The sequence below is a fragment of the Lynx canadensis genome, chromosome F2 (assembly GCF_007474595.2).
Source record: "Lynx canadensis isolate LIC74 chromosome F2, mLynCan4.pri.v2, whole genome shotgun sequence".
NCBI classification, from domain to species: Eukaryota; Metazoa; Chordata; class Mammalia; order Carnivora; family Felidae; genus Lynx; species Lynx canadensis.
The window spans coordinates 59624936-59643933 of NC_044320.2; the positions used below are offsets into that span (position 1 = coordinate 59624936).

Here is an 18998-nt window from a genome sequence, read left to right on the forward strand (position 1 = left end):
TACCTCACTTAGCAAAATACTCACTAGGTCTGTCCATTGTTGTCACAGATGGCAAGATCTTATTCTTTTTTATGGCTGAGTAATATTCCTCTGTGTGTGTGTTTGTACCACGTATTACTTACTGACTCATATATAAATGGACACTTGGGTTACTTCCACATCTTGGCTATTGTAAATGCTGCAGTAAACATAGGGGTGCATATATCTTTTTGAATTAGTGTTTCTCTTTTCTTGTGGCAAACACCCAGTAGTGGGATTACTACTGTAGTGTATGGTATTTCTACTTTTAATTTTTTGACAAATGTCTGTACTGTTTTCCACAGTGTCTGCACCAATTTACATTTCCACCAACAAACAGTGCACAAGAGTTCCATTTATTTATTTATTTATTTATTTATTTATTGAGAGAGAGAGAGAGAGAGAGAGAGAGAGAACTAGAGAGCAAGTGGGATAAGGGCAGAGAGAGAGGGAGACAGAATCCCAAGCAGACTCTGTACCGTCAGCACAGAGCCCGGTGTGGGGCTCAAATTCACGAATCAGGAAATGACCTGAGCCAAAGTCAACAGTCAGATGCTTATTAACCAACTAAGCCACCCAAGTACCCCAAGGGTTCCTTTTTCTCCATACCTTCAACATTTATTATTTCTTGTCTTTTTGATACTAGCTAGCTAGCTATTCCTACTGGTGTGAGGTGACATCTCATTGTGGTTTTGATTTGCATTTTCTTGATGATTAGTGATATTGAGCATCTTTTCATGTGTCTGTTGGCCATTTATATATCTCTTTGGAAAAATGTTTGTTCAGGTCCTCTGCCCATTTTTTAATCAGATTATTTTGGGGTTTCGGTGTTGAGTTGTAGGAGTTCTTTATATATTTTGGAAATTAACCCCTTAATCAGATATATCATATGGAAATATCTTCTCCCATTCAGTAGGTTGCCTTTTCATTTTGTAGATGGTTTCTTTCTCTATGCAAAAGCTTTTTATTTTGGTATAGTCCCAATATTTTATTTTTGCTTTTGTTTTCCTTGCCTCAGGAGACAGATCTAGAAAACCTTTGCTAAGGCCAATGCCCAAGAGCTTACTGCCTGTTTTATTAGTTTTATAGTTTCAAATCTGATGTTTGGGTCTTTAAACCATTTTGAGTTTATTTTTGTGTCTTGTATAAGACAGTCATCCAGTTTCATTCTTTTGCATGTAGATGGCCAGTTTCCCCAACACCATTTATTGAACAGACTGTCTTTTCCTTATTGTATATTCTTGCCTTCTTTATCCTACACTGACCATATAAGCATAGGTACAATTCTGGGCTCTCTATTCGGTTCCCTTGATCTATGTGTTTCTTGTTGTGCCTATACCATACTGTTTTGCTTACTATATAGCTTTGCAGTATAGCTTGAAATCTGGGATTGTGATGCCTCTGGTGTTTGTTTGTTTTTTCAAGATTGCTTTAGCTATTTGAAGTCTTTTGTGGTTCCATACAAATTTAAGGACTATTCCAGTTCTATTAAAAATACTATTGGTATTTTGATAGGGATCTGTAGATTGCTTTGGGTAGTGTGGACATTTTAATCATACTAATTCTTCCAGTCCATGAGCATGGGATATCTTTTCATTTGTATCACCTTCAGTGTCTTTCCTCAGTGTCTTATAATCTTCAGAGTACAGGTCTTTCACTTCCTTGCTTAAATTTATCCCTAGGTATTTTATTCTTTTTGATGCAGTTGTAAATGTGATTCTTGTCTTAATTTCTCTTTCTGCTACTTCATTATTAGTATATAGAAACACAACATATTTCTGTATATTGTGTAACCTGCAACTTAACTGAATTCATTTACTAGTTCTGATAGTTTTTTGGTGGAGCCCTTAGGATTTTCTATATATAGTATCATATTATCTGCAAATAGTGACAGTTTATTTCTTCCTTACAAATTTGGATAAATCCTAAATTTGTAAGCTGCACTGTTACAGTCTCATATTTTCCAAATGAAGCACATGGGCTTTGTGACAGCTTTATTTCTCATGGTTCAGTGACTCTGTATCTTTTCCTCACAACTTTAAGAATGTATAAGCAATCGTGTTTGCCAGAGTCTGTTTTTTCTCCACTCTCTTCTGTATGGCTATTTAAGTTAAATATTAACTTTAGATTTGATCTTTAGATTTGCAAAAATAACTTTTGCTTGTACCCCTTAGATTGAAGACATTAAAAGAACTCTGTGGGACACCTGGGTGTTGAGTACCCAGTCAACTCAGTTGAGCATCTGACTTCAGTTCAGGTCATGATCTCATGGTTCATGAGTTCGAGCCCCACATGAGGCTCACTGTTATCAGCACAGAGCCTGCTTCAGATCCTCTGTTCCCCCTCTGTCTCTGCCCCTCCCCCACTCATCCTCTGCCCCTCTCTCAAAAATAAAGTGTTAAAAAAATAAAAATAAAAGTACTTTGTAATTTCTGTATTTCCGTAATGCTGTAAAATTGAATAACAGTGAAGTACATATAAAACCAACCAACTCTGATGAAATTTTGAGTAGAAGGAGTCAGAGAAAAAGTATGTAAGGAACACACTGCCTCAAACTCTATCAGATAATATCCCTTATCACAGGAGGGTAGGAGGGGTTTTATAAAAAAAATAAATCTGCCATAGAATAATGAGGTTCTTTCTCCATGAAACACCAGTGTAAATGATCCTAATAGGTTTTTTGAAATAGGGGCAAATCTGTTGATGAAAGGTCACTTTCTGGTGCCGCTGCCACTTCTTTCTCTTGGTGGAGGTATGTGCTGGTCACAGCACCAAGAAAGAATTCAGAAACAGGAAGATCTCACCTTTTGAGGGATTTGCAGATCCCCCTTTCTCTTTGCTCCACTGAGATACCTTTTCTGGGCCAGGAATTCATACTTTCAAAGAAAATTGCCAAATTTATTATTTTTTTTTTTTTTTTATTTTGAGAGAGAGAAGGGGCAGAGAGTTAGGAGAGAGAATCCCAAGCACACTAAGCACAGTTCCCCATGTGGGGCTTGATCTCACAAACTATGAGATCATGACCTGAGCTGAAATCAAGAGCCAGACACTTCACTGACTGAGCTACCCAGGCACCCCGAAAATTGCCAGGTTTAAAAGGGGTGGTAGCCTTTGAGGGAGCTTATCAGGTTTAGAGAAGAAAGCACAATTGGTGACATAGGATTTTATCCTATTTGGGAAGTTTGCATCCTTCAAACTTCTGGAGGATGGAAAGTGGGATAATGCTGTTTGCTATGTTTTCACCCCTGAATATAACCTGTAATTGTGGATCCTTGGGAATTGTCATTTCTTGGCTTAAGATATTACATTATATGTTGAATTACATTTTGTCTTAAGGAAACACAGGAGCTATGTGATTTTAGGTTTTCAGCTACTATAGCTATTTTCACATCAGCAGATTGGGATAATAATGCCTGCTTCCTAAGATTTTGGTGAGGCTTTAAACTTTGGGAAATACCTTGTATAAATAGTACATAGTCTCATAACAATAAGTTACTACTCAGCACAGGAAGAGCAATTAAAAGTCTAAGTGGACAGTATGTATTTTAAGTATTAAGGATAATTGTTCTTAAGCTCCTCTGTAAATCCTTTAAGTTTGGTGTGAGGGATGGAAGTGGAGGACAGGAAGGAAAGTGAACAGATGCAAATTTCTGTAAACAAATTGGTGGGGTGGTTTCTCCCTATTTACTCAAGAGATGCTGTTGTCAGCTCTTGCCTGTTTGCAGAGAAAAGGGCCACCTGCACTCTGTGACCTTGACTTCACCTCAGGAGATGAGAGTGGCTGATTATCCACAACAAGAGCCTGTATCTCCCGCTCCCCTTCACCCATTTTGCCCCTCCCACACCCTCCTCCCCTCTGGCAACCATTAGTTTGTTCTCCATATTTATGAAGCTATTTCTGCTTTTTGTTTTGCTTTTTAGATTCCTCATTTAAGTGAAATCATGTGGTATTTCATGTGGACTTATTTCACTTAGCATAATATCCTATAGGTCCATCCATATTATCACAAATGTCAAAAATCTTATTTTTCATTGCTGAGTAATACTTCAGTATTTATATATACAACGTTTTTATCCATTCATCTATCAAGGGACACTTAGGTTGCTTCCATATCTTGGTTATTGTAAGTAATGCTGCAGTGAACATAGAGGTGCATATATCTTTTCAAATTAGTATTTTCATTTTCTATGGGTAAATACCCAGTAGTGGAATTACTGAATCATATGGTATTTCTGTTGTTAATTTTTTGAGGAACCTCCATACTGTTTTCCACAGTGGTTACACCAATTTATGTTTCCACCAACAGTGCGGAATGGTTCCTTTTTCTCCACATTCTCACCAATGCTTACTTCTTGTCTTTCTAATACCACCCATTCTGAAAGATGTAAAGTGACTGTGGATTTGATTTGCATTTCCCTAATGATTAGTGTTGCTGAGCATTTTTTCAAGTGTCTGTTAGCCATCTGTATGTCTTCTTTGGGAAAATGTTCAGGTCCTCTACCCATTTTTCAATCAGATTGTGGTGTTTGGGGGGTTGAGTTGCATAAGTTCTTTCTATGTTTTGGACATTAACCCCTTATTAGATATATCATTTGGAAGTATCCTCTTCCAGTTTTAGTAGGTTGCCTTTTTGATTTGTTCGTTTCTTCTTTGCAAAAGCTTTTTATTTTGGTGTAGTCCCAATAGTTTATTGTTGCTTTTGTTTTTCTTGCCTAGAAAAGTGTTGGCTAAGGCTGATGCCAAACAGATTACTGCCTATGTTTTCTTCTAGGGGCTTTATGGTTTCAAGTCTCACATTTAGGTCTTTAATCTGTTTTTATTTTTGTGTATGGTGTAAGAAAATGGTCTAGTTTCATTCTTTTGCTTGTAGTCCTCCAGTTTTTCCAACAGCCATTTATTGAAGGTACTGTCTTTTCCTTACTGTATATTCTTGCCTCCTTTGTCATAGATTAGTTGACCATATAAGCATGGATGTCTGGGCTCTCTATTCTGTTCCAGTAATATATTTTTGTGCCAGTACAATACTGTTTTGATTACTATAGCTTTGGTAGTGTATCTCAAAATCTGGAATTGTGATACCTCCAGCTTTGTTCTTTTTCAGGATTGTTTTTGGATGAATATTCAAGGTCTTCTGTGGTTCTGAACAAATTTTAGGATTATTCTTGTTCTTTGAAAAATGCTATTGTTATTTTGATAGGGATTGCATCGATTCTGTAGATTGCTTTGTATAGTATGGTTATTTTAACAATATTAATTCTTCCCACCCATGAGCATGGAATATCTTTCCCTTGTATTATCAGTTTCTTTAATCAATGTTTTTGGTGCACTTGTAAATGCAATTGTTTTCTTAATTTCTTTCTGCCACTTTGTTAGAAATTGTTAATAGGGGCGCCTGGGTGGCCCAGTCGGTTAAACATCCGACTTCAGGTCACAATCTCACGGTTTGTGAGTTTGAGCCCCACTTTGGGCTCTGTGCTGACAGCTTAAAGCTGGAACCTGCTTCAAATTCTCTCTCTCTCTCTCTCTCTCTCTCAAAAACTGAATAAACATTACAAAAAAATTTTCTTTAAATGTTTCTATACAAATTATTAGTATATAAAAATACAACAGATTCCTGTATATTAATTTTGTATCCTGCAACTTCTGAATTCATTTGTTAGTTCTAATAGTTTTTTGGTGGAGTGTTTAGGGTTTCTATATATAGTATGTTGTCTTTTGCAAATGGTAAGTTTGTATCTTCGTTACCAATTTGTATGCCTTTAATTCTTTTTCTTAATCTGATTGATATAACTAGAACTTCCAGAACTAGGTTCAATAGAAGGGGCAAGATGGACATTCTTATTTCTGATCTTAGAGAATAGCTCTTAGTTTTTCACCACTGAATATGATGTTAGCTATGGGTTTGTCATATATGGCCTTTATTATGTTGAGGTATGATCCCTTTAAACTCATTTGTTGGCAGTTCTTATGAGTAAATGATGAATTTTGTTAAATGTTTTTTCTTCATCTATTGAGATGATCATACAATTTTTATCCTTCATTTTGTTAATGTGGTATATAACATGGATTGATCTGCAAATATTGAATCATCCTTGCATCCCCCAGAATAAATCCCAGTTGCTCATGGTGAATGATTCATTCAATGTATTGTTAAATGAAGTTTGCTGATGTTTTGTTGGGTATTTGCATCTGTATGCATCATATCTATTGGCCTGTATTTTTTTTGTAATGTCTTTGTCTGGTTTTGGTATGAGGGTAATGCTGGCCATGTAGAATAAATTTGGAAGCTTTACTTCCCCTTCTATTTTTTGGAATAATTTGAGGAGACTGTGTATTAACTCTTCTTTAAGTATTTGGTAGAATTCACCTTTTGAATCCATCTAGTCCTGGACTTTATTTTGGGGGAGTTTTTTGATTACCATTTCAATTTCATTACTAATAATTGATATGTTCAGACTTTCTATTTCTTCTTGGGGCACCTGGGTGGCTTAGTCAGTTAAGTGTCCAACTCTTGATTTCAGCTCAGGTCATGATCTCACAGTTCGTGGGATGAAGCACTGCATAGAACTCTGTGCTGAGCCTGCTTGGGATTCTCTTTCTCCCTCTCTCTCTGCCCCTCCCCTGCTTGTGCACAAGCTCTCTCTAAATAAACAAACATTGAAAAAAGATTTTCTGTTTATTCCTGATTCAGTTTTGGAAGATTATATGTTTTTAGGAATTTATCCATTTCTTCTAGATTATCCAGTTTGTTGGCATATAATTTTTTGTACTAGTCTCTTTTAATCTTTCATATTTGTGTGGTGCTGGTTGTTCCCCCCATATTTCTATTTTTTCCTTTCATTTTTCTTAGGAGTCTGGCTATATGTTTATCAGTTTTGTTTGATTTTTTTCTGTTGTATATTTACTCGCTATTTCCTTTATTTCTGCTCTGATCCTTATTATTTCCTTCCTTCTACCAACTTTGGATTTTATTCCATTTTTCTAGTTCCTTTAAATATAAGGTTAGATTGAGATCTTTCTTGAGGTACACCTATATTGCTATAAATTTACCTCTTAGAAGTGCTTCTGCTGTATCCCAAAGATTTAGATCACTGTGTTTTTGTTTTCATTTGTCTCCGTGTATTTTTTTATTTCCTCTTTCTTTGTTGACCCATTGGTTGTTTAGTAGCATGTTGTTTAGTCTCCACATGTTTGTGGGTTTTTCCTTTTTTTTTTTTTCTTATAATTGATTTCTGGTTTCACACTGTTATGGTCAGTTAGGATTTTAATCTTCTTAAATTTATTGAGATTTGTTTTGCAGCCTAACGTGATCTGGCCTAGAGAATGTTCCATGTGCACTTGAAAAGAATGTATATTCTGCTGGTTTTGGATGAGATGTTCTGTATATAATCTGTTAAGTCCATCTGGTCTAATGTATCATTCAAAGACACTGTTCCCTTATAAAGGGACAAAATGACAGTAATGTAATAACAGTAGGAGACTCTAACACCCACTTGGGTAGATCATCCAGGCAGAAAATAAATATCTGTTAATATTTGCTTTATGTATTCAGGTGTTCCAGTGATGGGTGCATAGATGTTTACAATTGTTATATCCCCTTGTTGGATTGATCCCTTTATCATTATGTCATGCCCTTCTTTGTGTCTTGTTACAGTCTTTGTTTTGTCTGATGTAAGTATTGCTATCCCAGCTTTTTATAAGTACATATCTATCAATAATTACTTTAAATAGTCTAAATGCTCCAAAAGACAGAGTAAAGGGATGGATGGAAAACAAGACCCATTTATATCTATATGCCTACAAGAGACTCACTGTAGACTGAAAATGAAGGAAAGAGTAGGAAGATACTCCATGCAAATGAAAGCAAAAAAATAAATAATAAGTCCAAGTAGCAACACTTTCTTGAAAGGCAGATTTTTCCATATGTAAAAATAGCATGATTGTTGTAAACAATCCTAAAGTATTTAGAAAAAGAAAAAAAAATCCTGGGACTACAGAGTCAAAGACAACAACTGCATTGTCATGACTTTAATGCTTACAGAAAATGCTCACAGCCCCTGTGAAGAGACTCCATGAAGTTTGAATGACCCATTGAGGAAGTGGCGTTAAAAATGTCATCTGCAGGTTCTATTCTTGCTTACGCAGTAGACGCTTTATTAAATGTCAGTTTATTAAATAATTTAAATATTTTAATATACTAAACGGACTCTTGTCTGTTTAGTAGAGTATGTACTGTATGTTCTAATTATGCCACATAATTTGAATATGCAGATTAATTCTGGTGTTATCACCAGTGCTGCATCGACCTGAATTTCACCTCGGTGTTCTGCAAGCAGGCAGGAATGATGCAATTATTAGAGAAGTCAGAACTGTTTAACTTTTATAGCTATCACAATAGTATAAATAATGGTAAATGTTAATGTTTTCAGCAACAAATAATCTTTTCCCCTGGGAAATGAAGTGTGCTCATGCTTAATCCAAGCCTTGTCAATATTTTTAAAGGAAAAGAAACAAGAGGAATGGCTAATCTGACTAGCAAAAAATGCATATAGATAGCCCTAAGGAACAAGCCTTTACGCCTTGCTTTTATTTTATTACCTTCCCTTCTGTTGTCAATTTTTCCCCAGGCCCAGATTATATCAAACAGAGATTTCAGGAAGGTGTAGATGCTAAAGAAAATCCAGAAGAAAAAGTACCAGAAAAGCCACCTACACCAAAGGAATCTCCTCATTTTTATCGCAAAGGCACGACACCCCCCAGGTCTCCTGAAGCAAGTCCCAAACAAAGCCACTCTCCCCAGCCCTCCTCCCCGAAACCCATGAAGAAGCAGAACCCTAGCTCAGGGGCAAGACTCAACCAAGACAAACGGAGTGTGGCTGATGAGCACGTGACAGCCATCATCAACAAGCCTTTGATGTCAAAGCCTCCCACGAAGGAGGTGGGAGCCATGGTGCCCCTTTCCAAGTACTCTGGCCGCCACCACATCCCTAACCCCAGTAACGGGGAGCTGCATTCTCAGTACCACGGCTACTACGTGAAACTGAACGCCCCCCAGCACCCCCCGGAAGACATGGAGGAAGATGAAGGATCGAGCCAGTCTTCCTCAGCGCTGGTGCACAAGCCATCACCCAACAAGTGGAGTCCCCCTAAATCTGTGACAAAACCAGTTGCCAAAGAAAGCAAAGCTGAGCCAAAAGCTAAGAAGTCTGAACTTGCTATACCAAAGAATCCAGCAAGCAACGATTCATGCCCTTCTTTGGAAAAAGAAGCCAATTCGGTAAGTTGTGCAAGATATGTTTTTTCTTTCTTTTGGTTCTTTTCAGGTAGCGGCATAGGATGACTTGCATCTCGATGACAGCTCGGCTAGCGAAAGTTCTGATGAATGAACATAGGACTGTATAGGGTAGAGCTTAGCATCTTTGTAGCCTAAGACAGCAAAGAACTGTCAGAGCAGAAATTCCTCCTTGCTGGCTCAGCCACCCACCTTAGACATCATTCAGATAGCCAGGCTATTGGTGTGTCACATGTTAGCAAGCCTTTACCCACACTTCTTGGTAAGTCTTGTGGTCACTTAGTTTGAGCTGCTGTCACAAAAATGCCATAAACTAGAAGGCTTAAACAATATATCTTTCTTGTAATTCTGGAGGCTGGGGAGTCCCAAGATCAAGGTGCCATAGACTTGATGTCTGGCAAGAACCCAATTCCTGGTTCGTAGACCGTCTTGCTGTACGTACCCTCACATGGCTGAGAGAGAGAGAAATAACATACTCTGTGGTGTCTCTTCTCGTGAGGGCCCCACCCTCATGACCCAGGGCCCATCTCCCAAAAGGGCTCCCCTCCAAATACCGTCACATTGGGAAGTAGGGTTTCAACATACAAATTTTGGAGAAACACAAACATGTAGTCCTTAACGGTAGCTAAGAAAGGCGTCATGGGACCCTGACCAGGGCCAGCACCTCTCGGAGCCCTAGCTGGGAAGAGGCTTTTCCACTACCATTCACTAGGTTCTTAGCCCTGCTTTGACCCTCACGAAACACATAAAGGAATGGATGGAAAACAAGACCTATCTGTATGTATATGCATACAAGAGACTCACTTCAGACCTAAAGAGACAGACTAAAAGTGAAGGAGTAGGAAAAGCTACTCCAGTCAGCATCTTTGGGGCGCCTGGGTGGCTCAGTCGGTTGAGTGTCCGACTTCAGCTCGGGTCATGATCTCGCAGTTTGTGGGTTCGAGCCCTGCGTCAGGCTCTGTGCTGACAGCTCGGAGCCTGGAGCCTGCTTTAGATTCTGTGTCTCCCTCTGTCTCTCTCTGCCCCTCCCCTGCTCGTGCTCTGTCTCTCAAAAATGAATAAACATTGGGGCGCCTGGGTGGCGCAGTCGGTTAAGCGTCCGACTTCAGCCAGGTCACGATCTCACGGTCCGTGAGTTCGAGCCCCGCGTCAGGCTCTGGGCTGATGGCTCGGAGCCTGGAGCCTGTTTCTGATTCTGTGTCTCCCTCTCTCTCTGCCCCTCCCCCGTTCATGCTCTGTCTGTCTCTGTCCCAAAAATAAAAAAAAAAAAAAAAAAAAAAAAAAAGTTGAAAAAAAAAAAAAAAAAAAAAAAAAAAAAAAAAAAAAAAAAAAAAAAAAAAAAAAAAAATTTTTTCTAAATATTGCGAATTATTCCCCTAAATACTTAGTTTGGATTTTACTCAATTAGCCAGGCTTTGCAACTAGAACATTTTCTTTTCAACTACTTGAGAAAATTGCTTTGGTCTTCTAACTTGTCAGAGATTTCAGTTTCCTGGTAAATGCTAGTTTTATTGTCAGTCTGGAGCACTTAAGGTTTTTAATTCTTCAACCATATTATTGCTAATGTCATTTGATAAGCATGTAGAGATTTATTTGTTCAATGATATAAGGAATTCATACTTTATCAAATTCTATAGAGTTTATAAAATCTGGAAGCTGACCAACTGATCTTTTGACCTAGTCACATGTTTTTTGGAACAAAGGTGTTGCTTGTTAAATGTAGCTTAGGGAAGAAGCCACAGCTGACCCAATACTTAGTAATTTCTGAGACTTTTCCGTAAATGTGCAGATTAATAAATTGGGCAACAAGAATATAATACCACTGTAAGTTTTTTTTTTCTTTTGTCTGTTAAGTTTAACAGGGTTAAACTGTTTACAATTAAACAGTAACAATGTTAAAAAATTGAAATTCATCTTTTTTATTAACTTACCTTTGATGTTTCTTAGGTTTATTTTGCTAATATTTACAAACACCAGTTCTCATCTTTTTAATTAACTTACCTTTGATGTTTCTTAGGTTTATTTTGCTAATATTTACAACACTAGTTCTCATCTTTTTAATCATCTAAATATAAATTAGATTAACTGCGTTAACTTCCTGAGAGTCATCCTCCATGGGGATAAATGGTTTTCAAAACAGACTAACTCTATTAGTGCTGGTTTGCCGGACTTACAAGGGTGAAATTCAAACAATGCAAGGCCATATACAGTGTCTTGTAAACTTTCTTTAAAATGTTACTAGTGTGTGATAAATTCACCACCTCCTTGTTTAGAAAAAGTTATCTTTTAAAAAAAAAAAAAAAAAAGAAAAAGTTATCTTTTTTACTTCTGTGCAGAACCATCTGATTCTTGGAGGTAGCTGGGCACCCTCCAGCTGGGTAGGTCGGTCTCTAGGGTCCCTTCCACACCTTAAGGTACATGAGGCCTAGCACTCCACAGCCTCTGTGTGTGACAGGAACCAGAAGTCAAGAGTGCCTTGGCACCTCCTTGTGAAGATTTTAACAATTAACCTTCTTTTCCTGATAATAACAGAAAGCTGCCTTTCACACTCCTGGTGACTGTTTTCCTGACAGTTAAGAAGTGATAAAACCGTCATAGAGGTAGTTAATGAACCACCTTTAGAACAAAGGAATAGTGCATACAATTTTGACATAGACACTGTATAAGCTAGAGGTTTACAAATAACTTGAAAGCTCATATTCACAATAAAGCACACACTGGACGGAAAATCAGACTGAATCGGTGTTCCTGGTGGGCAGCTGAGAGATCTGGTTTGAGTCAGAATCGCCATTTTTAGGCTGGTTGGATACACTGGAATCTGGACTTTTAGTCACCAGCCTATTGACTGAGACAGTATAGGCTGGTGGCTAAGAGTGTGGACTCTGGTGCCAGATTTTCTCTAAGTTCAAATCCCAGTTGTGTTGCTTCTCAGCCATGGGCCCTGGGGCAGGTTTCCTACCTGTTCTGTGAGTTGCTCCTCTCCACTGGTATCATAGTGTTGTTGAGGAGATTAACTGAGTTAGTGCTTCCTTCCACAGTTCTTAGCACAGCGCCTAGCACCTGGATAGGTGCTCAAAAAACAATGGTTATTACGGTTTCAACACTGTAGTTGCTAAAGCATAAAATAGTTCACAAATATTCCAATAGATTTGGACCCATTCTCAGGATCACCCTGGATATTGATCTTCTAGAAATAGAGAAAATCTTCTGGGACACAGGCTGACACTAAGCAAATAAGAGAAGGGAGGTGATGCCAAGGGATTACTCTAGCATCCCTTCTCAGGAAACATGTGACTCCTATGGGCCATGGTTGCACATGGACTAATGCCCCAGGGAAACCGTTCTGTGTGGTACCAACATTTTTGTAGGGTTTTGCAACATTGACAACTTGTAGGAGCTACGAGAGACATCTTCACAGCCTTATCAAACAGACCAGCAAGGGCTCTCCTAAGCAGGAATCTTGACTCCTTCTGAGAACTGCCTGCACTTTTTCTTACCCTTTACTCTCTTCCAAGTCTATTTTGAAATTTACCTAATCTTGCTTTTCAATTGTTATAAAACTTTAAGGCATCCCTTGAAGTTTCACGCACACTGAAACCCTAAAAACAGTAAATACGTACAAACTTGGCTATTAATACTAAATTGTGTGCTTTCCACGTTTTTAGAGAAGTTTTAGATTTAACATAAACTGTAGTAGCTCACCAGACTATTCCTCACAGTTTTAGAAGAGGAATAGTCTTTTCAAGGAAAAACCGTAAATTTCTTGAGCTAGAACTTCTTTCCACATTTTGCCGTCTTACACTTTCTTTTCTAACTGCCTGAAAGTTCTTCCAATCAAGACTTGCACTTTGCCGGCTACAGCTTCTTTTATTCCACCTGTTTCAGTCAGTCTTGAAAAGCAAGACTGATTTTTTTTTTTCATTTTGCTATTTTAAGCTACAACTGGCTACCACAGTCATGTTTATGAGACTTCACCTTAAAGCTTTCCACCCCGTGCCCAGCCTAGGTATCTGAAGAACACAGAGGTCACGTCTCAATATCTACCTATTAAACATAGCATCCCAGAATTTATTTTCCACCTGGTTGCTGTTTGAACTTTTTATGCCTGGCTCACCCTCATCTTTACCGGGTCATCTTTAAAAATGGCTTCATAAACGGAGTTGTCCTAGTTGGATAAATAAATATATGTTAGGTGTTCAATATATACATACGTATCCATCTAAAAATGCTAACCAATTCAAAAAGATAAATTCAGGGAACTTGTACGGATTTATGAAATGGGAAGTAAAAAGTCCAGACTCACCTTAAACTTTTGAAGTTAGATTCACCAAAGGCACTTTCTCTGTTAGTCTGCTTTTCTCGGACCACTATAAAACACTGAACTCTACATTATGTTGTTCTGACCCCATATACTTTTCCTTGCCTTTCATATCATGGTCTTTGGGAATTATAAATTAAATCCACTGACTCAGAAGAGTTAAGTGAATCCAAACTCCTTAACATACTCCTGAGCAAAATCTAATCAAAGTTTGTGATAGTAATAGCATTTCCTTAATTTCCATGCTGAGTTACAATGTTAAAAGATTATTTCAATTATTTTCTGAGGTATAAATGTTTCTTACATTATACATTTTAGGTTAATCATTATTGATGAGTTACATAGATTAGGACCCTTCTAGTAACTTAGGACCAACTGTTCTTCTAGAATAGTTGTATTCTATCAAGATTTGATGTTTTTTTCTGCTACCATGAAATCATAGAGTATAGATGAAAATGCCATTTTTAAGAACTTGATTAGAAATTAATTATTTTTAAACTAAGTCCTGTGGCTATAATAGGGATGTGGGGAAAAAAGGGGGCTCTGAAGTAGACAAAGTTTAATTTTAGTTCTGTAATTTGTTTAAACTGGATGAGTAACCTCGGGCAAGAAACTTACCCTCTCAGAGCTCTGTGAAATGGAACTCCTAATCACCTGTGAAGAAGAAATAACCTACCCAGAAATGCTTAGCCCACTGCCTGGTATATAAAGACGTGCAGTAAATGTTGCTTTTTCCTCCCGTTTACTTGGGGTTTAGGAACTAGGGTTTTTCTTCTTCCTAATACTCCCTATCTCAACCCGTGTTTACTTCCTTTTCTCAACCACCCTGACTTTACTAATCACCCTGTTCATCATTTGAGATGATGAATTCATAAGGTCAACTACCACACCCACAGTACCTGGAAAAGTACCAGATGATAGTAGGTGTCCATAATGGAAACCTGAATGAATTGGACAATCCGTATGCGTGGGCACACAGTGGTGATCAATGCAGGCCACTGTGGAACTCAGTCTAGGACAAAGACAGAATTTAACAAGAAGTGACAGAGTATGAAGTGTCAGGATAGACAACGACCAGGACACTCTGACCTCTGCCTCTGAGGTTGTGGGCCCATCTGGGGAGGAAACCTCTTAGAAGGGTATATGACCCAAGCTCTAGACCTTGTGACATGAGCAGTGGACCAATGACAGTTCCAGTCTTCCTTACTTAACACCCCCCACCAAAAATCACACAACTGTTTCCTCATCTGTGAAATAAGAATTAAAATACCGACGCCACCCACCTAAAGCCAGTTTAGAACACATTTAATACTACTTAAGAATTAGACTCTATTTTAATAGTAAATACCAAGATCATGTCTCTGTAATAAAAATGGCCAAGCATGAGCAGCTCTGAAAAGATGGGTCATAAGGTTGCCTTTTGTTTAAACAAGTAAACAAAGTTTGGGTACCTTGGCTAGCTGGTATTTGTTGTAGCCTTATTTATCAAAATAGGAGTCTGCAGTTCATCAAATAGAACTTGATTTCTGAAATGTTGTGGCTGTGAGAAAAGACGTAAAGAATTAGACCTGTAAAATAATTTCTGCAAGTGTTCAAATTCCCGCTCGCAATTTTTACTTCCAGGATGTGGTGGTGTCGAAAAATACGACCAGGAAAAAGAGAGACCCTCATTTTGAGTTTTCCTAAATTTTTCCCGAGAGGCCTCAGTATCCTAAAGATCTTATTCTCACTTTCCAACTGCCTTCATGAAGAAACAATTCTTCCTCATCTAAATTATGCCTTAACAAAAAGTCATGCCCACTTTCCATTAGTTCCTGACCCCAGTGTGGCAAACTCTCTCTCACCCAGACTGTTGTCGAATGTTTTGAGGTGAATGTTGAGATTATTTGTAAGTCATTTTCTTAGATTAAATCAAGACTGGAGTCATTTCATAGTGAAAGTGCAGAGACGGCTCCATCTAAATACGGCTTTGCTATTTTTAGTTTATACTTTTTGGAGCTGTTGTCATTTGTTCATGCCATATTTACTGCAACGGGATTGAGGTTTTTTGTATTTTTGGTAATCGATTTTATGAGCTAGTTTACACATTGATGTTAACATGGAAACGTTATGCCTTGTTTTGTTCTGTTCATTTCCAGGGCCCTAATTCAGTCATGATTGTCCTTGTCATGCTGTTGAATATCGGGTTGGCCATTCTTTTTGTTCACTTTCTAACTTGATTGGAATTAGGAAAGGTAAGAATAGCCTTAATTTCTACATAAAAATCACAGTTTCTAACGTTCTTTTCCCATATTCAAATTTATTTTTTTTTTTAACAACTGCATATTGTCCTTCACTTTCATTTTGGCTGTGCCTGAATGTGATTCAACATAGTTACTTAATGATATAACTGTTTTGACCCCTCAGTGAAGTCATGACAACTAGCGGTGTTAGCCCACACTTCCCTGCCGTGGCGTCATCAGCCCTTTAAATGGCACACCCCAGTCAGACTCAGACTCAGGGAAGGAGGCTTGGAATTAGGATGGGATCGCGAAAGAGATGACACTTGGAAAATTCAGCCAGAGGACCTGTTCATGTTCCCCTGGGAATGCTTTGTGGCTTTGGGGTCCTCTGGGAGCTGAAGCAAGCAGCCGTGTTGGAGAGCAAAACTTAATAATCATTCTTTTTTAAAATCTGCTGAAGCAGCCCCATCCGGCGAAGTTCTTGGCATTGGCTACTCCATCTGTCCTAGCAGAGTGTGACTAAACTGGAAATGTATGGAGCTGCATTTTTTTTTTTTTTTTCTTGATGGAAGTCAACAGCTGCCTTACTGTTTTGCCATCGGACGTTTTTAGTAGGGAGCTGGGGGAAACGAGCGACTGCCTGAGGAATGCGGTCGGAGGATTGTGTTGCTGTGGCCACAGTTCCAACGCTCACTCCTGTCTCATTGGAAGAAATAGGTAGCAGCATCACTCACCAGTCTTATGCCGTGACCTGCTGCTTTAACATCTCCTGGAATGTTCTGGGAGAGAATGTTTCGTTGGCTTGTGCACGACTATGTTCATTTTTGCCGTTTATTGAAGTAGGATGTATAGTCCTCTACAACGTGTGGTCCCGGCTGGATGAAACACACTTGTTGCATCTCAAGGAAAAGAAAAGACACAATTCTAGAGAAGATGTGTTCATTTCGATAGCAATACATCATTGTTTTCATGTCATGCAGTCTTCCAAAACCTGTAACAGGCTGTTTAAAATTTAGCGATGTGAAGGCATTATACCTTCCTAAGAAAAAAATTGAAATATTTTTAACATTACCGAGATGAATTATTTATGCACTTAAGAGGTGCTAAATTTTAAAAGCTGAAAGACAACAGAATTCTAAGAAGTATAGTCAAAGTGTTGCATGGATTGCAGTAATCGGTGTTTAAAGGATTCAGTTTCATTGCTGACGTACTTTACAACCAAATAAAATCTTGTCAGTGACTATGTTAATTCCCATGAAAGTTAAGCAAGATGCTATTAATAACTGCTCTAATCTTTTTTTTTTCCTCCAACTTAAATTTTTGTTGAATACATTCAGGTAGAGCATAAAGCTTTGTTAAACCTCTGCTTCTCGATTTTATGCCTTTCGTGTCCTTCAAAGTCCTTTCGTAATTTTATTTCACATTTTAAAGGTTTAGACGTTTTTATTTAAATATTTGTCTTTTGCAGTCCTTTGTTATTCTGACATAATCTGATTTTTTTTTTGCTGTTTTATAATTTATCCTTTATTACTCAAACGCATGCTTACTTAGAGACACTACGTGGTCTTTATAAAAATAATTATTTAAAAAGAAATCAGGGGAGGAAAGGTATCTTAAATCTCTGTAAGACATTACATCGTGGAGAAGGAGCTAGCTATTCCTAAATATTTTTCACAGTCTGCATGGTTTAATCAGATTCTTGTTACCTTGTTTGCTATCTTTTCAATGCAGAAGAGACAATTCACAGGTTAGCACAGGTGTGGACTGAGTGCTTTGTCCCCTGCAGGGCAGTAACCCAGTGGTGTTTCTTGCAGAAGTGCAATATATTGAGAATCCTGGGTGTGACCGATATGGAATAAAGAAGAAAGCAGAAAGAGAGCAAATGAAAATTACAACTTGTATATTTATTTATTTTTTACATTTTGCTTTGACTTTTAAATTTAGGAAGTACGTTTTTTTAGCCAAGAAACGTTTCAGCTCCTGTGTCAGTCTCCGTACACTCACTGCGCCTTCCTAACCCCATAGCTCTTGATGCTGGGAAAGCGGATTTTTTTTAAAAAATAAAAAAATATTTAATCTTATTAAGTGTTTATTTAAAACGTGTAATGCTTTGGAAATAATGGGTAACAGATAACTAAAGGATATGTTTATAAAGTCAGCATGTTCCATTTATAAATATGTGTATGATTTATAAGCTTTTTTAAAAACAAAGCTCAAATTGTTGGTATTTTTCTAAAATGTGCACAGCTGTATTTTACATGAAAGGCTCTTTCTAATGGGTTGTTATACTGTACTCTACATTTTGGACAGCACATGAAGTCTGCCAATGTACTTAATAAAACATGACCTTGTTTATTTAAAGTTTCTTGCTGTGAAAAAGAACTCCCTACCTGTGAGTTCCTTTATTTATAATCCTTGAAACCAAAATGTATAATGTACAGTTTTCACAACTGTATCTGCTCTAATAAAAAAAAAGTTGGTTATTAATAAAGTTGCAGGTGTGTTTCCTTTGTGAGTAAATTATGTGGAACTTTTGATGGTGGTTGTATTAAAAGAAAGATCTGCTGAAAAATTAACAATAGAAATGGGGTGTAAAATGCTCAGAGAAGCCACATCGTTAGGAGGTACTCATACCGTGATGTTATTTCTTTCTGCATTTCTTTCTTCCTGGGCGTTTCAGATAATTTTGTAAAATAAGATTCGTTTTTCTGCTGAGTGCCTTCATTACTTGTATTAGGGCCTTATCTGGGGTTTTATGTCTATTCCTGTTTTTAAGGAAAACCCAGAGTTGGAGTAAATCCCCCTCCTGCTTGGGTACTTTTCAATTAATTAAAGTTTTTGGATCATTGTGCCCCAGATAAATTAATATTTCGCTGTGGCCCCTGTTTAGACGCATTTCTGGAAGCTTAAGCACACTGTGCAGTTGAATAAGCTTACTGCCACTAGAATTTCCAGCCCCCGGGCTCCCTTTGAGGCCGTCCGATGCTGGCCTAGGCAGCCTTGACGCACCGCGAGCTGCCAATGAGGTATATAATAAAAGGACCACCTCCAAAACGGCTTCCCAGGGAGCTGCTGTGGTGCTCTTAAATTCCCAAATTAGTCACTCCTGTTGAAGGCTAAGGTATTGGAGACCCCAACATAAATAAG

At 37.9% G+C, this 18998-nt stretch overlaps 1 protein-coding gene across 3 annotated transcripts in view; it reads left to right on the forward strand.

The window, feature by feature from the left end:
* The window catches only part of JPH1 (junctophilin 1), an 84281-nt gene extending 66579 nt beyond the window's left edge, over window positions 1-17702 (forward strand). The window contains exons 4-6 of one of the 3 annotated variants that reach the window (XM_030304201.1): window positions 8647-9296; window positions 15768-15863; window positions 16312-17702. In XM_030304201.1, coding sequence (XP_030160061.1) covers window positions 8647-9296; window positions 15768-15848 — 731 coding nt within the window. In that variant the 3' untranslated portion in view covers window positions 15849-15863; window positions 16312-17702. Of the gene's footprint in view, window positions 1-8646; window positions 9297-15767; window positions 15864-16035 lie in introns of all 3 variants that reach the window. The other 2 variants (XM_030304199.1, XM_030304200.1) reach the window with 2 other exon arrangements.
* The last annotated feature ends 1296 nt before the right edge of the window (window positions 17703-18998 follow it).